This window comes from Ischnura elegans, chromosome 9 (genome assembly GCF_921293095.1).
Source record: "Ischnura elegans chromosome 9, ioIscEleg1.1, whole genome shotgun sequence".
NCBI lineage: Eukaryota > Metazoa > Arthropoda > Insecta > Odonata > Coenagrionidae > Ischnura > Ischnura elegans.
The window spans coordinates 17851279-17873281 of NC_060254.1; the positions used below are offsets into that span (position 1 = coordinate 17851279).

General features: G+C 36.6%; 1 protein-coding gene across 2 annotated transcripts; it reads right to left on the reverse strand.

The window, feature by feature from the left end:
• Positions 1-809: 809 nt before the first annotated feature.
• LOC124165214 (myosin-2 essential light chain) lies at positions 810-21682 on the reverse strand. Of its 2 annotated transcripts, XM_046542494.1 has the most exons (5): positions 21457-21682; positions 21345-21372; positions 13746-13886; positions 5981-6145; positions 810-1741 (listed from the first exon to the last, which is right to left on the reverse strand). In XM_046542494.1, exons 1-5 carry the CDS (start codon positions 21457-21459, stop codon positions 1635-1637), a joined length of 444 nt encoding a protein of 147 aa, XP_046398450.1. In that variant the 5' UTR covers positions 21460-21682; the 3' UTR covers positions 810-1634. The 2 variants fall into 2 exon arrangements, with proteins under 2 accessions (XP_046398450.1, XP_046398449.1); XM_046542493.1 differs by lacking the exons at positions 21345-21372; positions 21457-21682 and adding an exon at positions 21069-21249.
• Between the last annotated feature and the right edge of the window lie 321 nt (positions 21683-22003).

Consider the following 22003-nt stretch of genomic DNA (forward strand, 5'->3'; position numbering starts at 1 on the left):
TTTGCAGAAAACATTGTAAATCCAATCAATACCAGTTTTGACAAATTTCCAGATGAATTTTTTTTGCTCCAGTCTGAACACAGGTGACAGTTTGGTAGCATATTTTTCAATGTAAGCATATCGGGACTAGACACAGTGATAACTTTACAGAGTCACCCGCAATGCACAAATAGCGCAAAAAATCCACAGAGAGAAAATCAACCTTGACCGGGATTCGAACCCTGATCACCCACTTTACGATCGAGTGCTTTAGCCAGTTGAGCTACCGAGGCATCACTCTCTCCTGTGGAATTTCGAGGACTATACCAGACAAAGTGGTATGGACTGCTGAGCATTCGATCCCACAAGCAGTCCAAATCGTGGGCAAACCACCACAGCCGGAGAGCAAAGCCGAACATTTGAACACAAAGAGGTGTTCGCTCTAAACTGGGTTTGAATCCCAGTCAAGGCAAATGATTTTTTCTCCTTGGATTTTCCGCACAAGCCGGAGAGCAAAGCTTGCGGTAATCTGGGGATCCAGGTTCGAATCCTGGTCTAGGCATTTTTTTCTCTGTGGATTTTTTCACAATTTGACAATGTAAGTAAATACGTGATTTTCTGCATTCCACCTGGCAAAAACTGCACTTTGTGATACGACTTTTGCTTGAAACCTATGTACTATCCTCTATATTGCTAGAACATCAAGAGATTGCCCTGAAACATATCACAGGCACAATGGCGGACATCTGCAATGGCGGACATCCACAATGGAAATTGCAGAAAGTGTAGCACACATCAATCTTGCTTTAGCAATCATAGGCTCTCTAGAATTATGCATTTAAAAATAGGATATTTATTAAAAGAAGTCGCAGCACAAGTACATTTGGTTCAAAGATGCCACCTTGTTCATAAACATTAAGGGTAAATGCGGTATCAGGGCTGTGGATTTACATCCTGAATGCGATGGCTTCAAAACAAGCTGGAGGGAGTGTTAAGCAAAGTCAAAAGTCGTCAAAAGTTGTAAATAGCCATAAACTTTAAATGTAGAATAAAAACTAAAATTACGCATAAAATCACAAAAATTTATGTAAACAGAAATGAAGTAGCCCTATCAGATGAGACATGTCAGAGTTCAGACAAGCATAGCTTTGGCAAAGAAGTGCTCCTGACTCAACACACATGCCTACCTTGCACAATAACCTGTCCAACCAACACAACATCATCCCACAGATAGTAACCAGATTATATAGACAAAAAATTCTCTTTTGAAACTTTATTCTTTCCAAAGAATAGCAATAATAATTTGGACCAGAGAATACCACTATTTAATCAATTTAACCAAATCATACTCATATGATTAATATAAATATTTAAACCAATTCACTTTACATTTACATCATATATGTTAATCATCTTAAAATAAGGGAAAGGCTTAAAACACACAAAAGACAAGAAAGAATTCAATCAAAGGCAAAGTAATGACAGGGAGATGAACTTGGATTGATGCACCAATGGTATCTCACCACATTGGAAGAGGCCCATTTGATTAGCATTGAAAATACTTTGACAACCCTAGCAACGTCAGTTTCCACACCACACAAAAAAACAGCATACAGTGGGATGATGTAGACTCAAAAGGGAATTTGGTTGGACATCTACCCTCCCATGACCAATCGCACAAATTCCTCATAGTGGACATTGCCCTGCGAGTCCTCCTGACCTGCCATCAACTGCTCCACCTCCTCGTCTGTGAGCTTCTCACCTGCAGTGAAAGAGAAAAACAAGAGCTCTCATTAACCTCCAGAGAAAAGAAAACACATCACATTAGACCAAGGAAAAATACCCATGCTGCTAAAAGTTGAAAAAAAGAACCAGTTAACTTCAAATTACTCTTGAAAATGCTATATATTTTAACGTTTTCACTGATGACTAAAATACATGACATTGAGAAGTACTGTTGATATAGAAGTTCAAGTTTATGCAGTCATGTTGTTGCATTGTACGTAACATTGTGAGTGCTGTCTCACTAAGTAAACAGATTTCATTTGAAAAAGATATTTGCTTCCCACCTAGATAAAAGCGGATATTCTTGTAAATTTGGCTCAAACAATTATCATTTCTCCAACAATGCAGGAATAATTATTCTCAGGCCTCCTGATGGGCACAATAATTTTTGAAGAAGTGTCACCAACAACTGGTATTTTTAACAGTCGCTATAAAAATGAAGCTTCAACCAATGAAAACACAAGGGTAGTTCAATATCCAAAAAAAATATAGACATTTGTGAGAAAAAGCCATTCAAAGTACACATATTCAAGCAGGTAGTGGATAGAATATGTTAAGTTCTCTCATTTAAAATATGGTGCCTGGCAATAATATTTTGTGTCAATTATTATTTATTTTACTTTTAACCCTTTAGGTCAGCACAAGAACTCGCAATATTGTGCACCCAATGTTACAATTGAAAATTGATAAATCAACACAGAAACTGAAACAATACATAGATTATCAAAATGATTTGAATGCTATCTTTCAAAATTTAAAATTTTATAATAACTGACTTCTACAATTTTTTTCTTCCTCAGAACAAAAAGAGTGAGTGTATTTTAACTCCAATGAAATTAAACCAATGCCATTTATGTAGCAGTACTTGAGGTAATATAGCAGTGATTGTACTTAATGAACTCAGAAATATATTGCTAATGCAATAAAATAAAAGAAAGATGTCAATATATTATTAAATCATGTTAAAATAAATCTTGGAGTGTAGGTCAATGTATGTTATGCAAAAAAAGTTTTAGCCAAAAAACTAAAACTTTTAAACATACATTAACCTACACTACAAGAACTATTTTAAAATGAATTAAATGAGGTCAAGACAAGGAAAAAAATTATTATATTATTATTATAAGCATTGACAATATAATAAGCAGGGAATACTAATTAAGGGTGCTGAGGATTCCAGAAAATTACTTTTTTCTGGCCTTTGGGAACATCATAGTCACGCTGGCATGCCTGCAGGCAATGCTTCAAACTTGAAGTGCTAGTTTTAGTATTTTTGAAATTACATTATGTAAACCATAAACTAGCACTTTTTGCAAGAGTATAAATGGATCTCCATTCACCTGTGATAATGGATTGCAGTCTAGACTAAGGCTTCATCTTACATCTTCTCATCAACATATCATCGTAGCCTCAGAATCGGCATGAAAGAATTCCACGAAGTCAATGTCAGCCAGCAGAAAGCATGTCAGGTTGCATCACTGTGCTGGTGATCTACATCTACATTCAACCCAGCAAGCTGCCTAAAAAGGCGTGTCTCCAGTGGCTCCCAGCCTAGTTCACTAACCATCTGCGTGACGCTATCTGTAAGCCTGTAGCAGTTTTTGATGAATTGCACAGCCTTCCTTTTATGATCCTACCCAAAAATCTTCCCACAACAAGCTTGACAGACCCCAACTTCTTCAGGGCTCTGCCACAAGTATTCCTTATACATATGTGTTCCCCACAATAGGTTCGAAGTTATCATAACTCCTACATACTTCACTTCATCTGTTGCTTCCCACACTCACTTCCCCCTCTTTCCTGACTTGCCTCTCTCTCCTCATGCAACTCAACCACTTGAGTCATTGGGAAAATCTTTTTTTTTCAGGATCAGTTTAAAGGGTATCCAGTTAATCAAAGCAGACAAAATCATGCATAATTCTAAGTTTTTCATGGAAATTTTTACAAAATTCCAGGTTAATATTACGAGTTTACTGTGATAGATATGAATTCTAAAGAACCCGGAATAACTTCAATACTTTTAAAAAAAATTATATTTAAAAATTATTTTACATTCCTAATTTAAAGACCCACACTTAGTAATACAAATTTTACACTTAATTTATGAATGCCAAACTTGGCACCTCAAGAAAGCCATCATAATAGGGTGGTTTCCTATTATTTTTTTATTGTCTAAATCGAAAGATTATTACTCCTGGAGTACGTATTTAACGCTTTTAGATTTTTTAAATGACGATATCCATTTTTCACGAGTAAATGAAAAGTGAAAATTTTCAAGCGCGCGAAAACGCGACGCGTAAGTATGAATGCCGGGAAATCTCTCCTTGTGACGTATTTCTGGTTCCCGCTGCCGCCCTGTGAGGTGACCTTGAGGTGAGTTGAGCGCTGATACGACACAGGCTGCTAGCGGGTAGCTGAGTACCCTGCTGGCTGGTAGCACTTGGCTTAAATAAGTATTATTAATACCTTATCAAATGAAGAAAACTTTCTGACCTTAGCCAGTTTTAAGAAGTGATTATTAAGACATGTTTCCCTGAGCTCAGCGCCTCATGCATGCATTGGTACCCTCAGACGATGTATAACTCCTATCTTCTCGAATAGAAACTAGGTCCCTGTGACGTCACGTGGAGTGGCATCACATGGGCACCAATCTGGCCCTTTTCAAATGAGGATAAAAATGAACCATTGCCATTCGTCTAAACCGGCATTTCAAAAACGAAATAATTTGTATATTATGAATATAGTAATGGTGGGTAACGAATCGCAATCAATGCCTTTCGTTTTCTTTGATGAAGGAAACTACCCTATTGAAAGAAAATGGATGTTGAATGGGTGCAACATTTTTTTGGAAATATAGTTGGGCAATGAGGGGCCTTTTGAGGTGAGGAAAAGATCCTTACATGCTGGTGGGCCATTCATTCCACTAGATGCTTATGGCCCTAAAATAGTTGGCCTAAAGTCACTTTTTTCGACTTTTTGCAATGAAGTTATGAATGGTATATTCAGATTCTATAGGAAATAGTCTACAAAATGAGGTAGTACTTAAGTATTCACATCGATCAGTGGTCACATAACCCTGCCAAACACAGAGCTTCTGAGTGAAAATGACAGTCACATGAAATCGGTCAATTTTGAAGAGGTTCACCTACAAGGAGATCAGACTTAGACGATAAATATGTGTGTACTATTAGAAAAAGCTGTGTTGAAACTAACTTGACCAATGTTTTAAAAATAGCATTGAAACCGAGTTAAAAATTGAAATACAGATTCAACAAAGTCACAGCACACCTGCGGGTAAAATTTGGAAATACATATGTATATAAACATTGGGGAAGCAAAGTGTATGTATGTCTCTCTTCCCCTTTGCCTTAGTGCCAGTCTGTCTTTGTAGCTGAGAAGAGAGGATTGATTTTTAACAGTGGGCTCAACCTCAAGGTTGATCCCTTGTATAAAGCATATATTGCTTTGACTAGCCTTGCCAAGATCTCCTATTCACTTCTCCCAATTACAATGAATTCAAACTTGTAAGAGCACCTTTGTCAGTAACAGAGCCTGATATTATGAATCACGATGAGCTTATAAGCAACTAAATTGACACAGGCCGACTAGGGTTGATACATATTAAATTAAATTTGAAATTCTCTTGAAGTACGATGCACTATTAGACAATAAATTAAAATATGTATGTAGTTGGAATATTTACAACAACAATTTAAAATTATTCACTCCACAATTAATATGTTTGAGGGAATTTTCAATTAGTAGGATACCGATTGAAGGATGCACATGACTTAATGAACCAACAATCATTGATAAGTAATGGTGACTTTATGGAGGTCTTTCACCATAGGAGGATACATAATACCACATTACTTGTTTCACATCTTGAAACAAGGAACACCATGAAATAATCACCCTACTATGAAACCATTGCCAGGGAAATGATGTCCAAAGAGTAAGGTATGAAAAAAGTTCATATTTTTTCTTGAGTTCAATAAATATAGGTCACTTGTTTGAAAAAAATATATACCAATGGAACAATATAAGTGTCACAGAGGATGAGTGAGTCAAGATTACAGTTAAAATCTTGGTAAGATCAAATATATGAAATTTATTTTGTAAAGCAATAAATGAGCAAGCTTAGAATAAGAATGAATTGAGAAGGGTAGAAAGAATAAGAGCGCAGTGACCGAAGGCAGCAGGAGCAGCAACTCACCAAGGGTCGTGAGCAGGTGTCTCAACTCAGCCGAAGAAATGTATCCATTCCCATCCTTATCAAAGTGGCGAAGGCCCTCAATGAAGTCATCTGCAGTGTCGTTGCTACGATTCTTCAGGATTGCTTGGTAGATAGGCAGGAACACTTCAAAGCTTATTCTCTCATCTGCAAAAGTAAAAAATGCAAACCAACATGCATGAAATACATTAAAACATGTACATTTTTGAGCTATAATAATTTTAGAACTAGAAGTCTGATTGATAGTAATAGGTATTTAGATTGAAAGGGCAACAAATTTAATTGTGTGCATCATCGTTTCATAGACTAAGTATTCATCGTTTCATAGACTAAGTATCTGCCACATTCTACCGATACAAACGTTTCTGCCGATACAAACGTTTCTGCCGGGAATGTTAAATGGAACTAAATCCATGCTTCTGCAACTGTATCGAGTGGAACAGGAGTGCTTTCCCCTAAACCTCTACATGGAATGAAGAGGAACCATTCCTTTTTCAGACGCTTCAATTGACCATGCTTTGAACTTAACTTATGAGACTCCCACGCAGATGGTATTTTTGAAATGCTGTGACATATACTACTTTAAGAGTATTATGAGCTAATCCTGTCTGACAGGATAGGTGATATTATACATTTGAACACAGTCAGAGAAGTAAAAGAATAACAGACTTACAACTCTGACTTTAAGATTGCATTTATACTGCGTCGTTCACTGCTACATGGAATGATCATTTGTACACAAATAAAATCAAGAATGACAAGATGTAGATACCTGGACTGCCATGAAAAAATCACAAAAGCAATTACCAATGTTAAATTGAGTTGCTGAGAGGTCAATACTAAATCTAAGAGCATGTAATGTCTATGCTTTTTGGTATCACTCAATCAATGGTGCTCCAAATTAATATTGATCCCAAAAAATAATCACATTATTCCATTCAACTGAATTCTCCCTCAAAGCACTCCCTTCCCAAGGATCAGATCATCTTATAGAGGGGGACATCCATACTGCCACTACCCTTAGTACATTATCGCCCTTTCCTTCTCTCATTTGAACTTGTTATCCTTTCAATCTTACAAGAATTATTAATTCCATAATCCTGAGGCTACAAGGTGCAAACAGTGAAAAGTAGATGTTTAGATACGTTGGACCTAATTCTTTTGTGAAGGAATGCTCACCAAAAGAAAATCTAGTAAAAAACACACCTGCAGGGTCCCCACCTACTCATTTTCACCAAAACATGGAATAACACTACTTACCTCGCTAATTCCAATCATTGTCAATAGGGCTGCAAAGAATGAGTCGCCCATTGGGAACAAAGTAAAACCTCTGTACAATGAACCCCATGCAGCAAAATCTTAAGGAAATCTCCCTATTTCCAAGTCATTGGCCCCGTTCTTGACGCTTCCAATGGACACAAGAAAATCTACCACAACAAACCTCTCTAAGTACAAAAAATCCAAACAATGAAATCTGCATTTGGGCCCAAAACATGAAAAGTGGAGAATAGGGTGGTTTCCTATTATTTTTTTATTGCCTAAATCGAAAGATTATTACTCCTGGAGTATGCATTTCACGCTCTTAGCTTTTCGAATGACGATATCTATTTTTCACGATTAAACGAAGAGTGAAAATTTTCAAGCGTGCGAAAACACAACGACTAAGTATGAATGCCGGGAAAAGCCCGTGTGATGTCATTCTGGTTCCCGCTGTCGCCGTGTGAGGTGACATTGGGGCAAGGATAAGTGCTCTACTGCAATGCAGGCTGCTAGCAGGTAGTGCTTGGCTTAAATAAGGATTATTAATACCTTATCAAAAGAAGGAAACTTTCCGACCATGGGCAGTTTTAATAGGTGATTATCAGAGATGTTTCCCTGAGCTCTGTGCCACATGCATGCATTGGTAATCTCAGACGATGTAAAACTCCTATCTACTCACATAGAAACTAGGTCCCTGTGACGTCACTTGGAGTGGCATCGAATGGGCGCCAATCTGGCCTTTTCAAGTGCGGTTCAAATTGACCATTGCCATTCGTTTAAACTGGGATTTCTATAACCAAATAATTTGTATATTATGAAAACGCTAATGGTGGGTAACGAATAGCTATCAATGCATTTCGTTTTCTTTGAAGAAGGAAACTACCCTATTCTGCCCCTCTAGAATGAATTATTTAAAAAAAAACGTAGTATTTGGCATTTACAGCTAATTTTTTTCATTGATATTAACAAAATAAGCAGAAAGTAGAACCACAGTGGAGGCTACTGCTTTTAAACTTTTCCACCCCGAGCTTTGAAGGGGATCACATTTGAGACCTACAGAATGGAAGACACAAAGGATACTAGACGCTTCGGCTCCACAAAGGCCATAGTCAACTCTAATAGTCAACAACTGCCTTAGTGGTTCAGAAGTAGAAATGGCTCAACAGAAAATCCACAGAGCAGCTCTTTTTTAATTAAATTTCAATAATACTCCATTGAACATTCCTAATGTGAGACCAATTTTCCTTTCTTCTGTCCTCTCACTATTCTGTGCACAAGTATAAATTAAATTTCAGGGTTGAAGTTTGCTTAAAGGTGGTGTCTGCGCTTAAAATCACCATGGTTCCTCATCCCCATTCCACTAACATTTTCACTTGATAATGTTAAAAGATTACCCTTCTGCATTGGGTTACATTTGCAAAGGTGCAGGTGGTCCGGTTGGAGCTCAATTTTCCTTTCTAATTTGTATCACATTACTTTCTGTATTGGTTTACATTACCAAAGGTATTGATGGAATAAAGGGAGCTTAATTTTTCCTTGAAATTGAGTGTCAAATTACTTTTCTGCATTGGGTTACATTGGAAGACTCTGGAAAGGAAGGAGCTCCATGTTTTCTTCAAAAATGGTTTCAAATTACCTTTAGGTATCCTGTTTCATTTTGAAAGAGGCAATTGAATGGATATTCTATTCCTTATGAGGGGGAGGCATTTGTAACTTCATTGGTAGGTGTTCAACCAATGAGCACTAATTTTTGTCTATTCTGTCCACATTCCATAGGAAATTCTGGAGTAGATTCTCCACCCCATCCAAGTACAAACATGTAAGACATTAAGTCACCGAAGAGGATATCCTGCAAGACATTCAGCGTCTTTGTGTTGCTTGGAATAGAGTAGTGAAAAGTGCGATCTCAAAGTGCTTCAGGAGGGCATGCTTCTCTGGAGAGATAGATACCCAAGACCATCCACAGCAAGACAAGAGGGAGGAATGGGGTGATGTCACTCAATAGGGTAGTTTCCTTCATCAAAGAAAACGAAAGGCATTGAATACGATTTGTTACCCACCATTAGTGTATTCATAATGTAAAAATTATTTGGTTTTAGAAATCCCAGTTTGAACGAATGGCAATGGTCAATTTGAACCACATTTGATAAAGGCCAGATTGGCGCCCATGCGATGCCACTCCAAGTGACGTCACAGGGACCTAGTTTCTATGTGAGTAGATAGAGAGTTTTACATCATCTGAGATTACCAATGCATGCATGTGGCACAGAGCTCAGGGAAACATCTCTGATAATCACCTATTAAAACTGCCCATGGTCGGAAAGTTTCCTTCTTTGGATTAGGTATTAATAATCCTTATTTAAGCCTAGCACTACCTGGTAGCAGGGTACTCTGCTACCTCCTAGCAGCCTTCATTGCAGCGGAGCACTTATCCTTGCCCCAAGGTCACCTTACACAGCGACAGCGGGAACCAGAATGACGTCATGTGGGCTTTTCCCAGCATTCATACTTAGCTGTTGCGTTTTTGCACCCTTGAAAGTTTTCACTTTTCATTTAATCGCAAAAAATAGATATGTATCGTCATTTAAAAATCTGAAAGTGTGAAATGCGTACTCCAGGAGTAATAATCATTCGATTTAGGCAATAAAAAAATAATAGGAAACCACCCTATTATTAAACAGTGAAGGTTATCTTTCAAAGAGTATGCAAAAATTGATATCGCAGTGTTTGCTGACCATGAGGATCCCGACATTTTGGGGGAGAGACAGGATGTGATCAAAGAAGAGCCCACCAATAGCGTAGTGCAATTGGGTTGGAAGAAAGTGGTGGATGCAATAGATGCTATGGAGTGAGTTCTTTAATGTCAGAAGATGGAAAAGAGAATTTGAAGATTCTGCGGCAGGTTGAGAAAGCAGCCACCAAACAAATTAGGAAAATAATGAGACGGATGACTTAAGAAAGCTATTTAAAATAGAATAATATGGAATAAAAATAACTTAGAAACAGCAATTACTTCTTTCTAGCTAATAAATATTTGGGAAGGGTTAGTTGGCAATGCACTCCTTCCTCTAACTTATTTCAGTACATGCGATAGGTTACATTTCTTGCTGTGTTCGACTCAAAACGTCTCCATTCCGAATTATTTGCTGCATCATTACCAGTGCAACTAGAGTTTTCAGAACAGCAATCTTCGTGTGTCTTCTGCTAGTGCAATAAGAGACGTGAAAAGGTTTGGGATCAGGTTTTCTTTAAATAAGTTTTCACTCTCTTAATTGCTTATAAAATACATATTTAAATCATGTGATTGGGCTTTAGTGAAATATTCTCCAGTTAAATAGTTTTAGCCTGCAAACTACGCAAAATTTTATAGTGTGAGATATTCTGCAAAAAAGGAAAACCAGACTTAAAATTATCATTAAGAGAACACCAAAGCCTCGTTCACCACAACTTGACTTGCAGAAACTATGTAGTAGAAAACTCAAAAAAGAGGTTGCTGGTTCACATCAACTTAAAGTGGTATAATGCGGCATTGTCAATCAATGTCATTAATTTAGAAAAGCTCAAATTTTATCCGGAGTTGACCATTGACAAAGGGGTTAGATTTTACTAAGAAAGAGACATTAAAAAATCAGAGGTGAGCAGTAAACCAAAATTTTAACTTACTTACAGACATTTCTTTAACGTAACTTCAACCAGGGCTAAAATTTTACTAATGGAATGTGGTTATAGTTGATATAAAAATTTCTGCCTCCTGCATACTATGAGCTTCCTGCTGTTTCCTATCATTTTCAGGCTCTCTAGCCGTTATAGTGGCCATAGGTCAACAGACACATTAACAAAGTTCCTGAACATTAGCATGTTGTGGAAACAGCTGACAAATTCACAGCACTGAAAGTGCATTTAATTTTTTGGTCTTCCGATTTGTAATGGGGAACTTGCATGAATTTTTTTTATTTTGTTGGCGGACAGAAAATTATTTTCTGAATTCAACAAAGAAAACAGCATGTTAATCTGAGATTTCCTTCGCGAGATATTCAATGATAAATGTAACGTATTTAAAAGCACGCCAAAAACTCCCTCACCTCCCAAGCCATTGTGATTGTTTGTAATAGTTGCCAGCAGTTATGAGAGCTTCATTTGTAAGCCGTGTTCATTATTTTCTATTTAAAGCAAAATATCCGACGATAGAGGCTCGGAATTTTGTATTATTAATAATATTAATATCTGAGTATGGGTATAAAATATAAAACTGGAGCAGTTAAACAAAAAATTGTTTAATACCTAAATACCATCGTTGTAGGAGCCTGAGCCATGGCCGTTGGAAGGGAGATACGTTACTTGTAAGTTGATGTTATCGACGGCATCTCATTCATTTAAGTATGAAATTAGAACAATTTTGATGTTTTTTTAATGTCCACTACGTTTTTATATAGGTACAATAATTTCATCCATTTATTCATAGGTACCGGAAAATTCTTCGTTTAGGACTGCCTGTGCTTGTATTATGAGGTGAATTCTAGTCAATACAACTTTTGCTCGCTGATTCGAGATTTCTATGAACATCTTTTGTGCCAAAAATAGTGTTATTTTCAACGTGTCAACTCCTGTTAAGCTACTGCTAATAATCACAGTGCCAGTGGTTGTAATGCATAAAGTTTGGCAAGGTTGAAAAATATCGGCCAACAATTGTAATTATCAGTGTTCCATCATGATTTAATTATAATAAGTGCTACTACGCTATCAATAAATGTCTAACAGTAATGTAAAAATTGTCAGTGGTGTGTTCACCTCCGTTGTTCACCGTAGATATGACATTTCACGATCAAGCTATCAAGATCAAAACTGTGTGTGAAGTTTGTTTTTCTATTATATCAACGAATAGTAGTGAGAAAAGTCACCTGTGTCACTTGCGTGGTCTAATTTAAGGCTTTAAATCTGAATAAATAGTTGTTTTCATCATAACAAGCTCTGTTATTGTAAGTTGTACGTGATGAATATAAGGATGGTAGTGACTTCCAGTTTTTGATAATTGTATTTGCCTATTTCTCACTATATTTTTATGGTATGTGCTAGTATATCGTTTATGGATTTACTTATATTATTGTATAGGTTGTAGCTTGTGTGTGTGTTGGCAGCGGAACCGATTCACGATCTTACTTGTGAATTGTGTGCAGACAGTTTTGCTGTGAATTCGTATTCGTGAAACCAATGAAATGGTGAAACTCTGTCACCTTATCATGAAATAAAAGTTTCTTTTAGCAATAAATGCATTTCTCATGTTTCTTTAACTGCTCATCGCTTTTCTTAGATAACTCCCTAAAAGTTATTTTTCATAATTAAAGGTGATTTTCTTGTGCTCCAATATTACAAGTTTCTTTTACATCTCGATTTTCCACCAAAATGTAGCAATAATTTGTCATAACAAATTCCATGAGGGTCGTGGCATCTTCATGTGTCCCCTGCATCACGCCTTTTAGGCGGCTTGCGGCGTATTATGTAGATGTAGATAAATTTCAGGTGTACAATTCGAACGAGTGGCAACATTATCATCCATTTTTCTGATAACTGAAACATACGAAGTGAAATGCTGGTACTTCATCATCCCGATGTCGCATTTATAGTATCCCAAGTAATAATCGTGGAGCAATAGCAATAGGAAAACTTATCAAGAATGACAGCACATACACAAGTGAGGATGAGTGGCTAAATCCTCCCTTAAAACAAGTTTACAGCATGCTAAATACACCAAAGGATGAAGTTCGCCATGAAAAAATATTTGACTCCCAACGGCAGTTTAGGCACCTATGGCGTCACGCTTTGCCTAGGTAGAGCTCGGGTGTCTTCCTGCAGTGGTCGGCTCAGAGAAATTTTTCTCGCTTTTAAAGTCAATTTTTTAATTTCTTTTGCTGATGAATGGAGAAACTTAAGGTATTTTTGTAAGCTAATGTATCCATTTTACCTGTTCAAAATAGTTTTAATAGCAATCGACGACCCATGCAAGTTTCCCATTCAATTTTTTAAATTCATTTAGAGTACATATTTAAATAATGTTTTGGTCTAAGATCTCTGGTGGTGTCTGTACTTTCCAAGTGTTTTTCATTACAACAATTAGAAAGGCACACACAATTCTTTGATTTTGCTTGAAGTGTATTTTTTTCTCTTTATCTAATTATTAAATTAGTACAATATTAAGTTTTAAGAGAATAACGATAACTCAGAACAAAAAGAAAATGAAAGAAAGTATGAACTAATAAATCACAATTAAAAAAATTAATTAACCATAATCAAATTTAACTATTATAACTTAAAAGTAAAGTTGACTGAAATTTTAAAATCCTTAACAGTACACCTCTAACAAAATACCTTAAATCCTCTTAAAATTGATTTCAAAGCTGAAGAAAGGATTTTTACTGTGATTGAAGGCATATGGTTTGCCTCACACTGAGTCAAGTTATGCCAAGTAAAGCTGTTGCGAACATACTCTTACCAGGCCTGTGTTGATGAGTGAATTTCTTGACATCTGACTCGGTTGGATTCTGGCCCAGAGCTCGCAGGGCATCACCGATTTGCGTCACTTGGATTTTCCCATCTCCCCTGTTGTCAAACAACTGGAATGCCTCCTGGAACTCTGCAAAGAAAGCCAATAACATAGTGAGAGAGAATCCACAACACAGGAGTGGAATAAACTGCAACAATTGAAGCTTTTTCCTCTTTATTCATCACTCAATGAAAAAAAATGAGACACCCCCCTTAAATATGATTCCACCCTGAACTTCTATTCTAGGGCCTAGAAGTTAGAAAAGAGCCAATGCCAAATAGAATCGGAGTCAAAATAATTCATGATAAGAGCAGTATTTTTGTCTTTTCCTAGAATTAAGTAACTTGGAGGACTATTTCAGTTCCCCACCAGGTTAATGATGACATGGCTACCAATGTTTCAGAAACTGATTGAGTTCCAATCTTCATCATTACTAAGACTGAAGACATTCAAAATTTGGTTACAGAGAGGGTGAAATACCCCAGATAGAAAGTTCAGTGACCTAGGACATAAGCTCAGCAACCAAACAGTAAAAATAGGAGAAAGAGGAGGACGAGGAAATGCTTGTCATGGTGGCTGAGGTGATGAAGCTTCTACGTAAGACATGGAGGATATAGGAAGTTTGGATAGAGCAAGACAGCCTCATGAATGTGGTAACACGGGATTTCAAAAAGGGTCAAGATGTTGTAAATACTACGGACAACCTGGGGGTCTATGCTCGAAACTGCTCGACTTATCCGAGCGCTCGGCAACGAAGCGAGTGGTGATGTCGAGTGGTATCCTGAGTCGAGCGGAGATCGGTATGCTTGAGACGAAGTCGGCCGAGTGCGACATAGGTCGCTCGAGTGACACGAAGGGTGAGTGGCAATGCCGCAGAAACGAGCGCTCACGAAGTAAACAACAGCTAATTTCAAATAGCAACAGCAAATTTCTGTGACAAATGAGACTCCGAAAATGCCATAGAATACTCGGCAGCCCGGGAAGAAGTTAAAAAGAGTTGATCACAGTTTTGTAAGATATTTACGATGTTTAATTACACTATTTCTTACTCCAGTGGGTGCAATGTGGTTCGTGTTTGGAGATTTTTCTGTTTTTCTATCGGATTTTTTCTAGCCTAAGTAAATAAGCGTTTATATTCAAGGGTTCAGCAGTCGTCGATGGAAGAATATCGCTAACTTTTGGTGCTCAATATATCGGAATTTTGGAGTATAACTGTCTTGAAGAGGATTTTGTGTGCTACGTACTTGTTTACGTAAGCCTATAATGATTATACTCTTGTGATTAGTAGTGACAAAATTACTTTTATTAGTATTGTAACAATGTACGTTCATCTTCAGCCACGCCTTGTTTACGTCGTTTGCCTCATTGTTCGCCGTAAGTCCACGACTTCCAAAAGGGTAATTATTTAATTAGGAAACCTTTTTGTCGCTTGAAATCACATTTTGGGCCATTTAAAGACATTCATTGACGAAAGCATAAATTACGTGGATGTCACAGAAGGAATCATCGCTAGTGTTGTGTTTGTGAACTCTTGTGACATACTTTATGGTTTGTAATATCAATTTCTTGTGCGATGTTCATGGAAGTGTTAATGTTTGCATTTTGTTACCATTTGCATATTACTTCAAACATCTTAGCATTGATATGACTCGGACTAAATATACTGGATCAGTGTAAATTTGTGATATACCGCTGAAGTAATGAAGATTTTCCCATGTTGAAATGAAATGTATGTAGTTTTATGACGAATAATTCATTAAACTTAACCTTGTTTCGAGCAATCATTCTGTTTATTGGCCCCTTTCTTCCGTTGGAATACACGGTACATACTCAATGGTCTTATGATTAATAAACCTATTTTTAGGTCCCGTAAGGTGTTTGGTTAGTATGGTGAAGTAAATTCAGCATTGCTTGAAACGAAATTCATGAGCACCGGTACCAGCGTCAATGAGTGTAAGGATCTTTGTGATGCCATTTGCATTCTTTTGAAATGTGGTAGCAAGATGCATTTTCAATAGTAGCGGTGCTTTTTGTGCCCATGAACGAATGCTCGCAAGGGTATTTACGAAGGTAGGAGAGTTACTTTCATCAGATTTTCTTTTTTCTGTTTCCTTGACCTCTTTTTACTTTCAATATAAATCCCATTCTCTGCTGTCTCGAAGGGTATTGAAGTCAAGTAGAAATGGATCAAAATGTCCACAAACATATTTCAACAACAGTGCATCAATCCCACTTAGCATCCCATTCGCTTTTGTTGAAAATTTAATTACCTATATTATAATTTGATTTCCAAAGAAAAAGATTATTAGAAATATATTAATAAAATTCAAGCTCCTCAATGTGCCTGTATCTAAAAGGTGACTAAATTTTAAATGCACTTTAAAGTTTATTTGAAGTGGGTCAGTACAGCTATGGAACTCAAATTTCAAGTTCTCCAGGAAGATTTACTTGGCTCTCATTATATCTATCAGAGTAAACCAGATACAGCTTGCACCACCTCCTTTTTAGATAAACACTTACAAGGGGAATATCACAAAAGTGGCTCTCAGATTTCAATCAAACTTTGTAGTGTTGTAGTCCATCGGGAATTGTCCACGAATCACTCCCCATATGGGGTTATATATCCAATAGTTTAAACAAAAAAATGCAGTTAAACATTTCCAGGTTCCTTACATTCCCTTTGACATGGAACACTATTAACTAGGAGCGATAGCCCCGTGGTTGCGGTAATTTACTTCCACGTGAAGGTCCTAAGCTCGATTCTAGGATAAGGCACTTTTTTTCATAATTTGTTTCCACATTTCATTTTACAAAAGCCTGCTGTTCATCATTATTTCCACAATTTTCAACGAAAATTTTATTTTTCTGCATCGAAACCTTTTTCTGAAATGTGGAAGTGCCAGATTTTTTCACACGGGAGCCAAGTTTCAATTACGTTATTTAGTTAATTACGTTACGCTATCAGCAAGGTAACACCAACGATTATTATTCACCAATCTATCACACTAAGTGAAGAGCACCACTGGGAAGAGGTATTAAAGAAATCAAGAGAAATCCTCATGAAGAGTGGCAGCGGAGGAGGAGAAATATGGATGACCACTTCCTGGAAATTACCGTGACCACCATGGCAAATGGAGGAAAAAAATATAAAAGGATATATGTACATATTTGGGCAGCAACAAACAAGATTGCTCTTCCTAAAATGATTCTCTCTCTTGGAAAACAAGGTGTAAGCATGCTTTGACACAGAAAGGGAAAGATTGAAATTTAAGCACATTTGAAGACTTGGAAAAATGAGGAATTGAAAGATGCTATTTCAGCTTCTCAAGCAAATACTTAAAAATTCTCCCTAAACTTAGCTGCACAAAATGTTTTTGCACGTGACAAGATGATAGGCAAGTGTTTAATTTTGAAGACATCGACACTTTTAACCCTTTTTTGGCAGTGGTGTTCTCGCCTTAGCATGACTGCTGTACCGAGCCCCAAGAGACTCTTCCGTCCCCTCCGTATGGAGCTTTTTTGGAGGACATTCGTTAAGGGTCAGGGTGTGTGGGGGTATGGAATACCCACCAGGATAAGCGGTAGGTGGGAGATTAATAAACTGCAGAATTTTAAGGTAAATGGTTCAAAATAGTGAGTTTATGGCTTTCTGAGGGATATTTTATTGACCCTTACACTATTATATTAGTAATATCAATTCAATTAAGTAAAATGGATTAAAATAAAAAATTTCTCTGAGCTCTGGGTGGGTTTTAACCCCCAAACCCCCCCCTCGCTGCGAAACTGTATAACCCTACCAGTGGCATTGGTTCGTGGTAAATTATGCTTCAATGTGGCTGCGTAATTTTTGGAATCATGCTTCGTTCATATGAATTAGCTATATATATATAATTGCTGCTTGCATGTAAATTGCAGACTTCAAATTAAATTCCTTGTTTTATTCTAAGAATTGTCAAATTTTGAACGAAGCTTTACCGTCGATATTAACACATTTAATGTAGCAACAATTTCCATATTGATGTTTACACTGAAATCGAGATAAAAATTAATATTTACTGTAGAATTTCGTTTAAAAATTGTAAACGCTGCTCAAAAGATAAAGAATTCAATTCTTAGTTTATAGTTTTTGAGAAAGGAACAAATGTTTATTTCGAAAACTGACTGAATGAACTATTGAATGACCTTACCACAAAGAGGGGTAATATAAGACAAGGCTCAAGAAACGTTCTGCCACATATTTTTGTCCTTCGTAGGGGAAGGGTTTAAATGATGTTGACTGCACAAGTAAGTTATGGTCGACACACATTTGACCTGTGCATTGTAAAAACAGCACAACCTATCCAAGAAAATTTGGATACACTGGAAGTATATCAGGAAAGATTCAGCCACCTCTACAAAAAGCACAAAAAAGTCTTCATGTAAATAAATTTTGAAGTAAACTGGTGCACAGTAGAATTCTGTAATAAGTCTACCCAGGAGAAAATGCATTGCTTGTTTTTCAAAGGTCAAGTTAGTTGTTCAATGTTCACCGTTGAGCACCTTCATGCCAATGTGAACAAACCAGAATACCTATAGAGGAGCATGTTCATTTAAAAAATGAATTTATCAAGCTTCGTAGAAATTTCTTCCTGAAGGAGAAATGTGAAGACAGTACATACTATTTAGGAACTGTTCCTGAACAAAGTTAAAACATTGGATCATGTCATCAAACCATTCAAGTTCGACAAAGGAAAGGGATTTGACAAAAAGATATAGATCAGAGGAATAGATCACTGAATTATTACAGCCTATTCACCACAGCAGGACAATAAGACTGCACTTTTACGTGGAATTCACTTCTTCTACTCTGAATGTAAGCAAGTTGCCAAAGGGAAGATGAGCAGAAGCATTCAATACTGGTCCAAATATCTTTTGAATGGGATTGGGAGGTCTTCCATTGAAAACAAACCTCCTCATTGACTGTGCTATAAACAAGCAGTCTGAAGAAACTGAGAAGACGGTTTGAAAATATTTCTGTGTAAGTTTGAAGCCACTACAGAAAACCAGTTGCTGAGAAATCGATTAAAGAAGGTAAATCAAACAAAGATGAGTTTGTTGCAGAAAATAGCAAAAACTTTTTTAAACTTATATTATAAATTTATGGAAAAGATATCTCTTACAACAATGTAGTATTTAGTATAGAAGAAATGGTATTACATTGGGTTAGTCTAATTTGCATTATCTTATGATTTGGCCAAGGAAGGTGAGGTTTATAGGATTGTTTAACGAATGAATCATTGATCATCTGGCAAAATTATGTGAAATAACATTTATCATATATGTAATAGGTTTTAGTTTTGTCTATGACTCTACTACTACACATATGATTCCAGAGATTACTTAGCGATCACTTTTACCGTTGAGGATATTAATATGTTTAGCCAAGTTAAGATGACTTACTGCTAAAGTGTCTAATATATTATTTCCTCTTATAGACTTGTCAACTACTTCGGCTAGTCAGAGATTTGAAAGTGCATTGATTAAGATATTGCTGACTTCTCCATTCCATGAATTCAGTTTCAGTTTGAAAGAATCCCAATTTAAAGGTGGGAGTTTAAAATATCTCTGAATAACAATTACACTTTTGCTGTCTCCTGAAGTAAATGAGGATATTTGATTTTCGATTATAAATATGATGTATCTTCAGAATTAGGAGGTCTGTATGAAGAGGAAACATGTTTCTTTTCTTTCCATTTCCTTTTGTTTCATAGTACCACAAACACACGCTATTTCATTGTTGCTTATTTTGAGAGAAGAGCCGCATAAATGTGACTTAACCACTAGAAAAACTCTGCCACTCATCCTATTGCATCGATTGCGTCCATAAATGTTTCATTGCTAGAACAACTACACAGTTACTTATATCCTCTGTAAGCCCACTCTGTTTCTATGACCATATCTGCAACATGAAATATATGCCCGAGCTCACCATGCTTGTTTCTTATAATAAGGCCATTAACTAAGAAAAAGTTTAAGTCAGATTTTGAACAATAAGAGTCGGTTGGATCTTTTCTGAATTTATGTATATTGCGCCATTGATCTTCCCCTGTAGTGCTAATTTATGATGCATTTGATGCTATGTCTTTCTCTAGAATATGTGTTTTGGAAATATAGTCTCTATTTTTCGTTGTAGCCTATCCCAAGATTACTTCAATATGAAGATTTCCGCAAAACTGATTTCGGTAAAATTTTACAAGAGGTACAATCCGGATTTTGCCATCATGTACGGGCTGGTCAACTAGAAAAAAATATCCCTCGAGCTGGTCCAGTTGGTAGGGTGGGAGGTAGGAATGAATGTCACCACGTTAATCAGGAGGCAAAAATACTATAGGAAAGTGAAGGTTTGAAGGCAAAATCCGGATTGTACCTCTTGTAAAGTAATACCCCGATTTCCTTGTATGCTACATTTAATAACTTCTTTTCAAATCCCACTATTGCACTGTTTTTTCAAACTATGAGCAAATAAGGAAACTAAGCTTTCGTAGTCCCACCAATTGACTCATTATTGCACTGTCATTTATGCCATCTAGGCCAATCTTGATCTGCCTGTTTCTACATTGTAAATGGTGTAATCTGTTGACTCAATAAATAAGTAAATTACACACTTCAATTACTTGAAAATGGAGGGTGTAACTTTGACAATGCAAAACGAAATTAGAATAATCAACTGGCAATGACGTTTCAATTTTTTAAAATAACCGACACTAGTTTCTAATGTTTTAGTGTATCTCATTAAATAGCGAGGAACCGTTGAAACCTGGGAGTCAACTCCTCTCCGAAATAGATCGGGTTAATATACACCGATGAAACCGCACAAAGATGTGATCATTATCATTAGATTTTGGGGTTAACTTTGGCGCCACAGAAGTAACAACGAAGAAAACAGTACATTGATAAGAGACGATAAGCATTTATTCCACCGACGGCAAAAAATCGATAACAGTAGAAAATCTCGAGATTAATTCCTAATTGGAACCTAAATTCATAATTTAGTCTTAGGTCGAAATGACAAAACTATTGAGGAAGAGGGGAATAACTAACAAGCAACAAAATACGTATTAAGTCATTGTATCCAACCGCCGAGCATAAATATTTACTTTCATTGTGATAGAATGGTATTACTTGCAAGTAAGTACGCGCACAATGTTTACAGCACCCGGATAATGAAATAATTGCTTAAATCACCCACTGCGACAGCATTAAAAAACACCACTACGAAACAAAGAAACTTACCCTCAACAGACGACATGATTTTATTCGGTGCTTCGTACATCCTTATGTAGTTACTGCTAATACTGTTATCAGAAGACGAGTATCTTCCCACTGAGGCTAACAACTACGAACAACAGAATCTACTGTGTCTGTTGGTAACGATACAAAAACGTCTTATTTGAGCTTTCAAACTATGACCAAATAAGGAAACTAAGCTTTCGTAGTCCCACCAATTGACTCATAACGAAAGGTCTGACCCCATTGTATGTAGACCAGATTTCTCCACACGATACTCACCGGCCAGCTGGTCATCTGAGTAGGAAGCCTGCCATAATAGAAAAACATTGTAAGAAGATATTCATCCACAGTTAAAATAAAGGAATAAACTATTATTTAGAAACAAAATTACCATTTCTCGGAGCAAGAACAAACGGCGTCAACGTTTACAACGAAGGCACAGAAGTACTCTGAGTGACGTAGGTGCGATATGAAAAATCGCACCGGACAATTGCTGAAACAGACAACGCCCACACCTTACAGCGATTCTAATTAGACTAATGAGTGGAATAGAATATTTTAAAAAATATATTGAAGTACTTAAATTAAATTAACTATTTTCCAGAAAATGTATTACACATCGATGATAATTAGCCTAGGACATAATGGAAACGCAGAACCATGGAGAGTAGATACGAGAGGTTTAAAATTCTCTCATTAAAGCTTGATTCGAATGGCCACTTTGGGCGCATTTCATTCAGATTTTCAAAATGTCCGCAGTCTGACGGTAAGTGCAGAGCGGTCCATTTATTTACAGTATTTGCGAATAGTATTTTCTTTTACTAGAAATAGCATTTAAAACTTATGAATTTGATTAAATATAAAATCATGAATGTTAATTTTGGTTTAAAACCCTGATAATAGCGTTTTTCTTTTGATAATAGCGGATCCCTTTGCTG